At 47.8% G+C, this 13,313-nt stretch overlaps 3 protein-coding genes across 3 annotated transcripts; all 3 read left to right on the forward strand.

The window, feature by feature from the left end:
* Nucleotides 1–854: 854 nt before the first annotated feature.
* Nucleotides 855–3,555, forward strand: BKA78DRAFT_353726 (uncharacterized protein; the record flags this gene model as incomplete). The annotated part of the gene is made up of 4 exons (XM_066891604.1): nt 855–1,207; nt 1,255–1,721; nt 1,926–3,257; nt 3,482–3,555. 4 exons carry the CDS (start codon nt 855–857, stop codon nt 3,553–3,555), a joined length of 2,226 nt encoding a protein of 741 aa, XP_066743522.1.
* Nucleotides 3,556–4,328: 773 nt separating this feature from the next.
* Nucleotides 4,329–5,186, forward strand: BKA78DRAFT_353727 (acyl-CoA N-acyltransferase; the record flags this gene model as incomplete). Its single annotated transcript, XM_066891605.1, has 1 exon — nt 4,329–5,186. The coding sequence occupies one exon, from the start codon at nt 4,329–4,331 to the stop codon at nt 5,184–5,186; it is 858 nt and encodes a 285-aa protein (XP_066743523.1).
* Nucleotides 5,187–5,305: 119 nt separating this feature from the next.
* Nucleotides 5,306–6,371, forward strand: BKA78DRAFT_316989 (uncharacterized protein). Its single transcript, XM_066888674.1, has one exon. The coding sequence runs from the start codon at nt 5,761–5,763 to the stop codon at nt 6,127–6,129; it is 369 nt and encodes a 122-aa protein (XP_066743524.1). The 5' UTR covers nt 5,306–5,760; the 3' UTR covers nt 6,130–6,371.
* Nucleotides 6,372–13,313: the final 6,942 nt, after the last annotated feature.

A 13,313-nucleotide genomic window follows, 5' to 3' on the forward strand; every position in this document is an offset into this window, starting at 1 on the left:
GGTAGAAGGGCGACGGCGGGAGACGTCTAATAAGGCTTTTGGGTCTCCAAGGAAAGAAAGCGAGTAATGGTAATGCCCTTGGAGAGGCTGACGATGGGGTTGCTCGCTCCCACGCACCGAGAGCAGCCCCGAGCCTTCACTAAGGGACCGGCGCTATTGGCCGGCCTCCCCTGCGCTGCATTGCGGTGCCCTTCTTGCGACGACTTCAACAGGTTCAACAAAAGGATGTCCGCCCCTGTGTAGACTCCTGTCCTAGTAGGTACATGTCTCCTCTCCGCCCACGGTTGTTCCGCCCAACGCTCCGCCGACCATGGCGTCGAGGCGATAAAAGTCCCCTCGATGGATAGGCGGCCAGGCATCCCAAAGCGAATAACGCCAAATCGCTTGGCTTGCGTCGTTAGCTCCGGCCCAGGGACAAGGTCAGCCAATGAGAGCCATTTTCTTATCGTCGTTCTCTCATTGGTTGACCATCGCAAACACTGCAAACATGCCCAGTCGCCTCTTTTTGACTTTCGGCCTGGGCCGTTTGGGTTCTCTTCTCTCCCAGGCAGAAACCATTCGCAGCCTTGTCGGCGTCGGCGTCTCGGCCTCTTGCCCAAACCTCCATCCGTGCGTCGGTCCTCCATACTGTCTCGTCTTGTGAAAACGCGGGGAACGGCCGACACCTTCAATTGAGATTCCCATACATAGGCGCGACTGCAATGCCTACACGTATATGCCGCAACTGCTGGCGGGGGCCAAATTCCAGAATGCGCCTGCCGTCTTGACGTTGCATCTTTTTTTCGTTTCCCTTCTCCTTCTGTTCTACCGCTTGACACCACCTTCTTTTCCATCCTCATTCCTTTGCTCTCCCTATGGATCGCTACCCTTACTCCCAGATTCGGGAGAGCCCGTTGCCGCCCCTCCCTGCAATCGACCCTCTCTCCCCGCAACAATGGCAGACGCTCCTGGCCGTCGCCGACGCCATCATTCCATCCATTGAGCCCATCGCCAATGTAGACAAGGAGAGCCAGCTGGGCCAATTCACGGCCTTGACCCGTGTGCGACAGCTCGCTGGCCCTTCAGTGTCGCCTCAACTTCCCGCCGAATTTCTAGCCGAGTGCCCCTCGTACACGCCAGGTTTCCGCCAAAACATCCAGCGCGTCCTAGCCGACTACATGCCCGCTGACCAACGAAGGCTGCTCGTCTTCGTTCTCACCAGCTTGGAGTCAGTCGCTGTGCGCAGTGTCGTGTCCAGCACTAACATGTCAACAGAACTCGCGCCGGTGCTCTGTTACTGACTGGCTATGCCGCTCCCTTCACCACTCAGCCCCCGCGCATTCGGGAGGCCATCATCAAGAGCTGGGCCACTGCCAGAATCTCTCAATTTCGAATGCTGCACACCCTCGTCACCATGCTCGTCAGACAGAATTGGATCATGACCAGCCCAACACTTCCCCAGGTCCTGGGCTTCCCGCGGATCCCCACCAATTTCAAGCTAGGCAGAGATTTTGAATACGAATTCATACAGTTTCCTCCAGGCACAGGTGCCGACATTATCGAAACAGATGTGGTTGTCGTTGGTAGCGGTTGCGGCGCGGGGGTGTGCGCAAAGAATCTGGCAGAGGCCGGCCAACGCGTCATTGTTGCCGAAAAGTCCTACTATTGGCCCCCTGAACACCTGCCCATGACGGAAACAGAGGGCTGGGGCCATTTGTACATGAATGGCGGCATGATAATCTGTAAGTTTTCTCCTGAATTGCGCATTCCAGTGAGATAGCGGACCCTGGATCTGACAGGGGCGTTGAACGGTCAGCCCTATGATCGCCAACGGGTATCAAGGGATGCTCGACCAATCATTGGCCATACGCCTATTTTGACGTTTCCATCTACATTGAAGCCGAGTTTGGTTCAGTCAAAACAAGAATGAGACTAATTCTTGACAGCTGACGAGAGCTCCATGACCGTTGTTGCCGGACAATCGTTTGGTGGCGGCGGTGTCGTCAACTGGTCCGCCTCGCTGCAAACCCAGGGCTACGTGCGGGAGGAATGGGCCGCTCAAGGCTTGCCCCTCTTTACGTCGGCCGAATTCCAAGACTGCCTGGATCGAGTTTGTGATCGAATGGGAGTGTCTTCCGAGTACATCCGACACAACCCAACGAATCAGGCATTGCTCGAAGGCGCACGAAGGCTAGGCTGGGCTCACCGGGCGGTGCCGCAAAACACCGCAGGAGCAGAGCACTATTGCGGCGTATGCAGCCTGGGATGCTCCGCTTGCGAAAAGCAAGGCCCTGCCGTGTCCTTCCTTCCGGATGCCGCCAAAGCGGGAGCCAACTTTGTCGAAGGATTCGAAGTCAAGGAGGTGCTTTTCCAGACCAAGAAAGACAAGAGAATCGCAACCGGTGTGCGCGGAGTGTGGACGTCTCGAGATGAAGGCGGAGGAGTATCAGGATACAAGCGTAGGGTGAGAGAGGTCATCATCCGCGCCAAACGCATTGTCGTGTCAGGAGGCTCCATGCAGTCACCGCTCCTTCTGATGCGTTCTGGCATCAAGAATCCAAACGTCGGTCGAAACCTCCATCTCCATCCCGTTGCGTTTGCGGGAGCCGTGTACAGAGAAAAGGTGAATCCATGGGAGGGTGGCATTCTGACCGCCGTCGTGAATGAATTCGAAAACCTGGACGGTCAAGGCCACGGTGCGAAACTCGAAGCTGTCAACATGCTGCCTTCGATATGGCTTACTTTCCCGCCAACCACGAGCGGACTGGACTACAAGATGTTTGTTCCCAACATGAAGCACATGGTAGGCTACATCTCGCTAGCTCGAGACCGCGACACGGGACGCGTGTACCCGGATCCGGTCGACGGCCGCTGCAGGCTTTCGTACGCCGTTTCCAAGTACGACCAGCGGCATATGCTCGAGGGCATCATCGGACTGGCCAAGACGCAATACGCTGCTGGAGCTCTGGAGATTGTCGCCATGATTCCGGGCGTCCCTCGCTTCAAGCGGACCGAGCTGGAGACGGACAATGATACCGAGGGCATCAACGACAAGAAATTCCAAGACTGGCTGAAGATGGTGAGAAAGAAGGGCTTCCCGTCTCCCGAGATGATGTTCTTGAGCGCCCATCAGATGGGAACGTGTCGGATGGGGTCGTCGCCCAGCAAGAGCGTGGTGGACCAAAACGGCCAGGTCTGGGGCACCGAGGGTTTGTACGTTGCCGACGCGAGCGTGTTTCCGAGTGCGAGTGGAGTCAATCCGATGGTCACCATCATGGGTAAGTGGATTTCGCCTTTTGTTTCAAACGTCGAGAGCATAGTCGCTGGCTGTCACAGTGTGAGAGCAAAATTCTTCGTGCTCAGGTGACGACGACCAAGTCGCGTCCGGGGGTCTTGATCACTCCCGATGCACCTGATGATCGTCTTTTGATTGCGGCTTTTTACATTGGGCTCAATATGACGTCGGAATGTGTTGAGGGGCGGCGCCGCTGACTATTTTTAGGCATCGCAGACTGGATATCACGAAACCTGGCGGCGAGCATGGCGACCAAAGAGCGCGAGATGGCAAGGCTGTAGCAATACTTGGACTACGACAAGAGGCGATAGAGCGTGATAGGCGGGGCCATGGGTGGCGAAGTTTCACGCGGCAGCCAAGGTGTTGACATTGTGACGAAACGGCATGATACACGATAGAGCGAATTGTTTGTTTACGGACAAGTTTGCGGTGCTATTTTGCGGCATGTCTGAGATGCGAGAATTTCAAGAGCCAACAGCGTACCTGCATCGAGTCAACATGTTTGAATGGCTACATTTGCGATATGAGGGCCGTCACGAGAGTGGGCGTGTCTTAGCTGACCGGTTAGCCTTGTCTCTGGTTCCAACGGCGCGTTCGCCTGCGCAGTGGCAAAGGCACATCATGCTGCTGTTTTTGCCCAACTACAAACCGCTATACATGCACTTGGGTGTCCGACGGCAGCCGAAACACGTCACAGCTTCATGCTCGAGCAATAGTTGACCTCTGGACGACTCCGCCTCTTTGCACCCGCGTCGCCTAAATGGGTAGGCGTCTGCAGTCAGCCTGACGTACCACCTGCACTCTGACTTCAGGGTCCTGCTCCCCGCACGCCCTGCGCACTGCTCCTGCTCGCTCTGCACGACATGTCTTTTTTTTCCATCCTCACCATCGATAAATATCTCTCGCCTTCTCTTCCTCTCGGCCCTCTTCCTTCTCCTCGCTTCTCTGTCCCAATACGAACACTCTCCTCGTCTCTGCATGACTCACAATCCAAGTCTATAAAAAAGTTCCTCTCCATCACCACCATCTCACTCCACCGACCTCCGCCGCCGCCATGTCGCAATTCATCTCGTTCCTCCCGCCGACACCAACCATAGCCAATTACGATGCCTCCCTGCGCGCCTCGGAGCAGACAGCGGCCGACATCCCGCAGACATTCAAAGACGCCATGACTGTCCGCGAGCGCGTCTTCGTCGAAGAGCAAAACATTCCCCTCGAGAACGAGTTCGACGCCGACGACCCCCGCAGCTTCCACTGGGTCGTCTACGCCTCCGTCGGCGCAACCGGCAGCACCAATGGCTTCCAGCCTAGCAACGGCGCAACAAACGGCAGCGAGACGGAGCAGGAGGAGCGGCGCCGCAGCGATCCATCCGCGTACCGCGTCGCGGTAGGTGTTGTTAGACTGGTCCCTCCGCCGCACCCGCCGCATCCCGCGCCTTCCGACGCCCACGCGCTCGACAACTCACTCGCCGCGCCGGCCACGTTTGTCCCCAAGACCAACGGCACTGCCTCGCCCAACGGCAACGGCAACGGCCACGCCCGTAGCCACAGCAGTGATGACCTCGACACCCATACCGCGCCGCCCTACATCAAGCTCGGCCGTCTCGCCATCCTGAAGCCCTACCGCAAGCTGGGCCTCTCATCGCTTCTCGTACGCACGGCGCTGGACTGGGCTGCGCAGAATGCCCACGTCATTTGTCCTCCGGCGTCGCCTGAAGCCGTCGAGATTGCAAAGATTGAGGGACGCGAAGGCTCGCTGGTTAGCTGGGATGGGTCCACGCTCGTGCATGCGCAGGCGCCGCTGGAGAAGTTCTACGGCACGTTTGGATTCGTCAAGGACGAGGCCATGGGCGTCTGGGATGAGGAGGGCATCGATCATGTCGGCATGTGGTTGAAGGTCAAGCTGAGGTAGAGGGCCGCATGACGGGTCAAAGTATTTTGATTTCCTTTGTCGTTTGAAGAAGGGATGGGATGGAGGAAGAATGGTTGTTCGCTGCCTCTGTTTGAGATATCCCCGGCAGCTTTTACGCGCGCCCAGTTTGCTTGTCTTTTTTGTTTACTCCTTGCTTCTTGCCTTTTTAGATTTCCTTGGCTCGTCGTCATTCGATCCATCACCACACCACCACCACCACCACCACACTCGGCTTCAACTTCAACATCAAAAAACGACAACCGAACCAACGCACGTCCGATTTCATCAAACTGCTCCATATTGCTCTCTACAGTCCTCAAAACTACAAACCGACACACTACTTTTCCTATTGCATATCTAATTTGCCCAAGGCTAGCTGATAGAAGACGGGGGGTTTTTCATCAGTCGGGGAAAAAATCAACCACAATACCATATCTTTTCCATCTTAGAAAAACCTCATCATTGCATCAGCCTTTCCCACTATTGCCGCAAACAATTCATCTTGGCATTAGTCAAATGCCATGGACCACCTACACAAATCACTTGCTCTCCCTCTCCCAAACACGCCGAGCAAATGATTGATTTTGCCCCGACATCGCGCCCGCGCGCGCTTAAACGCGAAACCAAACGCCAACCGGCGCGCGCGTCCAAAATTTTTGAACCTCGTCAGCTCCTGCAACTCCAGCTCCAGTCCCGCACGCACGGCAAAGCCCTTTCCGCGTGCCGAGTGCCGCCACCCGCCAGCCGCAATCCGCCGCGCAGTCACACACACAAAGAACGGAGAAGACACCGACCCAGGGCAATAATGCCCAAGCCGTGCCAAAAGCGTTGGTGGCCAAGCTCAGCCTGGTGTAGCCCCAGCCAGAGCCGCCAACCGTACGTAGTGCAGCCCTCGGCAGGGCAAGCCGAGCCAGTAGTGCCGGCCCAAGCTGGAGGTCTGTAAGGCTGGGCGAAAAGCTGTGGAAGAGCTGGAACAGACGGCGCGGACTGTAAGGCGGCTGGCTGTATAATTATGGACGTGCACGCTCGGCTGCAAGGCTCCCTTGCAAGCCACCTTACAGTAATATTCTGCATATCGAACGTTGTTACAGGCTCATTTCACTCACTTCACCTTTACTGAACTCTATCACAAGAATCTCTTAGTATTTACTATATATCTACCTACCCTAGCAATGCAATAATTAGACTTTTTTATAGTAAATATAGCCTTATTACCTACTATCAACATGTGATCTCTCTACTACCACCTCCTTATAAAGTAAAATTACTATATTATAACACTGAATTTAACTCTCTACTACTACTATAATATCTCTTAACCTTTTAGCTACTATTCTATAGGGTATACCCTATACACTTAAGGTTGCCCTTAATAATCCTCTTAATCTCCCCTAATAGTGCTATAAACTCTTTATAATTCTATTTAAAATATCTCTTATACTTAAAATATAGCTGTTTAATATCTACTAGCTGTACATAAGATAGGTTTAGGTTAAAGATAGTAAAGAGCAAGTAAAGGAGATCTATAAATATAAATACACACTATAGCTATCTAAATTTTATAAGCTAAAAGGGAAAGGTATTTATTATAAGCCTACTAACTATCTAGTTACCTATCCTTTACAGATTACTATTAATTTTACCTAGAAAGATATTATTATAATTTTTAGATACAAGGGAGTATTCTATAACTATACTCTTAATTAGGTTAACTATACTTACCTGCCTAAATATATCCTTAACCTTTATATTAGATAGGCACAATTCTATAGGTCTATTAGAGCCTTTATAAATATAAAACGCCATCCTAATAATATAGCTATATTAACTAAGGCTAGTAGCTATTACCTTAGCTATAACTAATTATAGAATAGACTAGCAGATAACACTCTTGCTTGTCTAAATCTATATACTATTAGTATAAGATAAGTGAGCTATAGGGGATCAAGTTAAGTAGTAATAGGTAATATATTAGAAAGAGATAAAACCTTATCTTGCAAGGGTTTCGCTTAGTAACGATATATATGTGCGCTTACTTAAGGCGCACGTGATACCTAGCTAGGCTCTGCCTAGGACTGCCCTAAGGCCTGTCTAGATTAGGAGAGACCTTACTATCCTAAATCCTCTATATAAGTAGCATTATAATTAGCAGCTAAGATATAGAGAATATACAAATTACTATAGTTAAATAATTAATTAATTACTATAATATCTTCTATAATTTTATTTATAATAAAGTTATAGTGCTCTCCTAGTATAGTAGATATAAGAGCAGAGCTTTTATCTTTCTTCTTTAGTAGTATTTAAAGTTCTTTATAATAAATAGTACTATCTTTCTTCTTAATTTAACCTATAATACTAACTACCTTTACTAGCTTATATTCTCTATCTATATCTATATAGATTCTAGGAAGTAGGCGCTAATTACTTACTTTCTTTTAAGTACTAGAGATAGCAATATTATTAGCACTTGTTTAATACAAATCAAGGCTATTATTATTAAGAATAGAGAGAGTTAGACACTAAAATTTATGCTTATTAATAATAATATAGTAGAGTAGAGAGGTAATCCTCTCTCTCTTAATATATATTCTCCTATTAATTTATATATAGTATTCTAGCTTACTTAGCCTAGTATAGATAATTAGCTAGATATAAAGCTTTACTAGTACTATGCTCTTAAAACTCTAAAAAGATCCTACCTTATTAGTAATAAAGATATGCTTAGCTTTATATATAAAGCTCTCTTTATTACCTAGATACAAGTTATATATAATCTAGCTATTAAATAGGTAATTAAAGCCTATACTACTAACTAATAGAGGTAGTATATCTACTATAAGTAGGGTCTATATATATTATCTTAATAGGCTATATAGTATCAACTCTAGTAGCTAATTCTAATATAGATCTATACTATATTACCTCTTAAGAGCTTCCATTCTAATTTAAAGTTTAATAAATAAAAGAAGGGTAAAATAAACTTAAGCTATAGTCTCTCTAGTATAGTTACTAAGACACTATAAACTACTATAAAATAGTATAACAAAGCTAATACTATAGAGAGTAAAGTATTATAGTACTACCCTAGTATAGTAAAGGAGTTTCTAGTACTTAATACTCTCCCTAAAATGCTCTAGTATCTTATCCTTAATAAGAAGGACAAGGTAATCTATAATAAAAAGAATTAAGTACTATAGTTAGTAGCTATTAATACTAAGTTAGGCACTTATAATTATAACTTCTACTTTAAATTCTACCTTTCCTACTACTATATATTATAAGAGCATCTCTTCTATAATTATAAACTTTTAGATTAGCTTTAAACTAATCTTATCTAGCCTTTTATAGGATATAGTCTTATAGTATATATTAATATAACTTTAGATACTAAGGTAGCAGGCCTTAAGAAGAGGGAGGTTAAGAGAGTTAAAGATCTTCTTCTAGGTAATTAATTCTATAATATTAAGTTGCTTTTCTAAGAGATAGTAAAGTAGTAGTAGAATATATTCTATAAGTAGTACTAGCTTCTTCTTAACTACTATATACTACTAGAAGATTAAGCAGAGTAGGTACTAGTATAGCTTTATAATTAATTTACCTAGATACTACTTAAAAAGGCCCTTAGTCTTACTATCCTTAACTAGGAGCTCTATCTTTAATAAGAGGCCTTTTTTAGGACCCTATCTATACTATAGTAGTAGTAATACCTAATAACTCTAGACTTCTAGAGCCCTCTACTACCTATAGGTATAGATACTAACTCTCCTTATCCTACTCTACAGCCTAAGTAATAGGTAATTAAGGAGACTCTTAGCCCTACTATAAAGATTCTTTATATTTAAACACCTTAAAGACTAATTTAGGTAGGTAAGATAGCTCTTTTCTAGGATCTCTATTAATTATAGCTAAAAAATCAGGGAGTATTTTATACTTAGTATATTTAGCATATCTTAGCGCGTTTAGTCCTACTATTTATAGGTATTTTAGGCTAGGAACTTTACCTAAATTTATTTAATTTTTAATATCTTTAAAGTACGCGCGATAGAGTTGCAGGGCCTTTAGGATTATAGAGTACTAGTTCTTTTTAAAATCTATAACTCTAGCCACTAACCTATTAGTAGCACTTACCCCTATATAATTCCTTTATATAGTAGGCCTTAACTAAGGCCTAGCTAAATTTATTACTAATTAGTCTTCTAGACCTAAAGGATCCTACTATAGACAGTCCCTAGTAGGTTAGGGTTAGTAGTAAGGATTTTAATAGTAATATATTAATTATATAGTAGCTAGACAGCGCAATAATTAGGGAGAATTAAGACCTATAATAGTATAGTCATTATTATCTTATATACTATATTATATTTAAAAGCCTCCTTCTCCCCCTTACCTACCTACCCTCTGTAAGTATTTTCGTGCCTATATTACTTTTTGTAATAAATTATATAATAATAATAACTAATCCTACTACTATAAAAAATAGCTACCCTCTTCTCTTACCCTAAAGCTATCCTTCCTAAGTGCGCTTATTTTTAACCTACTTAATTTTACACTTTTTTTATAGTATTCTACTAAAATGGGGAGTAGTAGGAGTAGTAGTTGTAGCAGTAGTAGTAGTAGCAGCAGCAGTGTAGACAATAGCTAAAAGTTAGTATAACAGCTAAAGATACTTCTAAGTTAATAGGATATATAAGGTTTAATTAGCTAAGATATAGGCTTTTATACTGTATAGAACATTTGTTGACAAAGATCTCAAACAGGTGTTTGAAATAATGAAGATTTGGCTCCCGTCATCCCGAAGCCCTAGCCAAGCGTGCACGTCCACAAATATACAGGTAGCCTGTAAGGCTGGGCGAAAAGCTGGGGAAGGGTCAGGCCGGGCTGGGCTGGGCTGAGAGAGGGGAGGGAGGGGTCTCTTTGTTCGTTTATTTGAGACGGCGGCGGCGGGTGGTAGGCGGTGGGGGCGCTAGGATGGACAAGGGAGTGGGAAGAGACTTGTGGGAGAAAGACGATGCTGGGATGGCAGCTGGGTGGTCTTTTTTGAGAGGTCCAAGAGATGGTGATGAACAGTCGATGATGATGGCATGTTTGAAAACAGAGGGGGGAGCATGAGGCAGCGAGTAACTAGGTACACTGTAAAGGCTCGTCGGTACCTAGGATGATATAACGAGAAGGGGGAAAATGTAGTATACTGGCGTGGTGGTGTGATGTGATGGAATGAATGGCACTAGGGGTACATATGTATAATCCGACGAACACTGTCGAACCCAAGCTGTTCTCATCGCATCGTCAAAGGAAAAACTTCGATATGCCGAGCTGTCGACGCTGTAGGTACGGAAAGGCTGGTCTTGCGGAAAACTGCGACAGCCCCGAGTTTCTGGCCCGTTGCTTGATGTCGGAACTGGTTCGCAGCAGAAGCTGGAGGGGGGGCGACATGTGCCGTCGTCGTAGTTTCACTTTCAATAGGGAGTGAAGAGAGTCAACGTAGGTGTATTAAGCAGACTGTTGAAGGCGAATGTTAAAGCTTGAAATTTTTCCGTTTCCGTCAAGTCTTCCCCAATTTGACGCTCGGTGGGTCCGAAGATGTCCATCCATCTCTTGGGCTTTTGTCTTCTCTTTGTGACAACCTACCCAGACGACTTGCATACATGTATCCCATGATTTCCATGTGCCAGGGGGGCCAGGGAGGCGCACGAATGCTCCTTGAACGCACGCACGCACGCTCCTCCCAAGATAGTGTGAGAATCAAGTTCTTGTGCCTGAATAACTGCGGCTGCACTCTTCTGGTAAGGACGCCACAAGGTTGTTGCCACCAAAACTCGGCCGCTGGGCGGGGCTGTCATGATTGAACCTGGCTGGCGTAGAATTTGGAGGACGGTGCTCAAAACTTCTGTACCTGAATCCTGAGACGCGATGGCTGAACCATCTCACTGGATACATGTACCTAGCACGAACATCCATGGTGACGGCATTGGCGATGAGTAATCCAAAGTCCTGACTCTCACTAGCGAGTCAGCTATTCAGCAAGCAAACAACCCAAGGAGCTGGTATGTAGCGCGACGAGCAGCTTGGGTAGGAACGATACGCTGTCACAGCTGATGGCGGAAGGCAGAATGGTCCGCCCCAAGACTGCCTGCCCAGCGCTCCAGACGGCTCCAAGAAAATCGGTGAGCAGAGCCATTCCGCGCAAACAGCGAGTTAGGGGCGTTGAGAGGCGGTTACGGGACAACTGAGTGTGTAGTGGCGTGGAATTCTCAAACGAATACTTGACTAGTGTTTTTCCTTTTTCACCCCACCATTTGAGACCTCAGAGAAAAAGGGTGAAGAGGAGGAGGAGATGCTGGCTACTGATTGAGAAAACTGACGGATGGACGGAAAGTGAGCAGCAGATGACATGTTGGATTTCATGGGACGAATGATGACTGAAGAGAGTCCGTTTTGGTGGAGCTGGCATGCCTTGTTGGGAAGTGGCGTGACACCGCACCAGGTTATCCATTCATGGGCAGCGGCGACTTCATGAGGGGTTGAACGCTCTTTTGTACTTAAGTAGCTTCCCCTCTGCCCGACCATGTGATGAATTCCAATATCCCCTGATTCGCATGGCTTCAGCGTGGTCTTGCTTTGTGACCTCCTTTTCTGCCGCTCTCTTCAACACTTCGCTCATGCCGCTGATATTCGGTAGCAGACCGCCCCACAATGTCGCAGCGGCTGGTAAATCAGGCGGCTGATCCATTTCAACTCGAACGGCTTTCGCAGGATGTAGGACGAATGGACAAGACCAGGGGCGAGGCGGAGAGGGATGTGGTGGGTAAGTGGACCAGGAGAATGAAAGGCGCCCAAGCGGAGGAAGAGCACAGATGGGGCACAGATGGTGTTATTGCCAAGCCCCGTTGCGTGCGTGCTGATGCTTTTAGGAGGAATATTCTATCAAAGAGTCGGTCAGTGCAATGTAAGTATGCGTGGAAACATGTTGAAAAGGCCCTCTGCTGGCAGAACTAGCTCAGTTCTGACTGACTGGCGGACTGGTGAGCAGTCAGCGAAGTGGTGATGAGCAGACATGGAACGACCTGACGCCGAGATGGAATAATATGCACCTGCGGGCAACTTTGTGGAGCTTTGGGACATGTTCTGTTTTGAGTCTGGAAAGATTCTGCGAAGAAATATAGACGATTAAAGATAGCACTGCGGAGAGACTTCCAGGTGTTGCCACCAAAGACCGTTTGTTCAACATACGAGTAAGTACGTATGATTGGACAGGTCCCTCCGTCTGTCGCTGCACCGCCAACAAGATCTAGCTCAAAGTTGTAGATTGCTCTGCAGAGCCTCGCACTTCAAACGACATTTCTCCTCACAACCGTCCCTGTGGCACTGTCTCTTCAACCTAGGTTTTGACAATAACTTTTGTCAACCAATCTCTATGCCGAGGGCATTCAGATTCATCTGGTTTGGGTTGGGATACAAAACTTCGTACCCGCATTCGTTCCCGTACGCACAACAGCAACGACAACAACACAGGTTGAGTCACTGTGAGCAAGAGTCCACGTGTGAGTACCTCTCCCTACTTTGTTCTGTTCTCCCTTTCTTCCACCATCGCATCCTTGTCTGGGCCGCGTCTCTCCCTACCATTGTTCATCCGTCCGTCCACGGGATGCAACCGCACTAGATCTGTACCGTGCCGGCACAGTACCGCATAGCAAGCGCGTCGGCAAGAGCCGCCAACGTCCATCGACGGCTTCTGGTCTCTGGCCAACCAAACCCGGGATCGCGCCTCAGCATTTCCTCATTGGTCGAAAATTAATATCGAAACGAGCAATTTTGCCGTTCATCTCTTCTAGGGAGCAGACAAGAGCACGTCCACGTGGAGCATTCATACATCCTGCCTGCGGCCGCGGCGGGAGCGTCTGTTGCGGAGAAATTGTGTTTCGTGTTTGATGCAGGCAATGGCTTTCAACGGTTCTCTCGGTCCAGCGCGAGATGAGATAACACGAGCCGGACGGGATGAGTGGAGTTGAGTGATGTCGAGAGTCGACGTTTGATGTGCAGTACGAGCGCTGTCGCATTTCTTGACTCCGTATTGAGCGCATAGCTGATATCCTGGTGACTTTGCGAATCTTCGCATTCTGACGT

The sequence above is a fragment of the Phyllosticta capitalensis genome, assembly GCF_038381095.1.
Source record: "Phyllosticta capitalensis strain CBS 128856 chromosome Unknown BKA78scaffold_6, whole genome shotgun sequence".
Taxonomy (NCBI): domain Eukaryota; kingdom Fungi; phylum Ascomycota; class Dothideomycetes; order Botryosphaeriales; family Phyllostictaceae; genus Phyllosticta; species Phyllosticta capitalensis.

Bases quoted from the DNA above. Each gene is read 5' to 3' on its own strand.
- BKA78DRAFT_316989 (XM_066888674.1), top strand. From the start codon at position 5,761: ATGATTGATTTTGCCCCGACATCGCGCCCGCGCGCGCTTAAACGCGAA.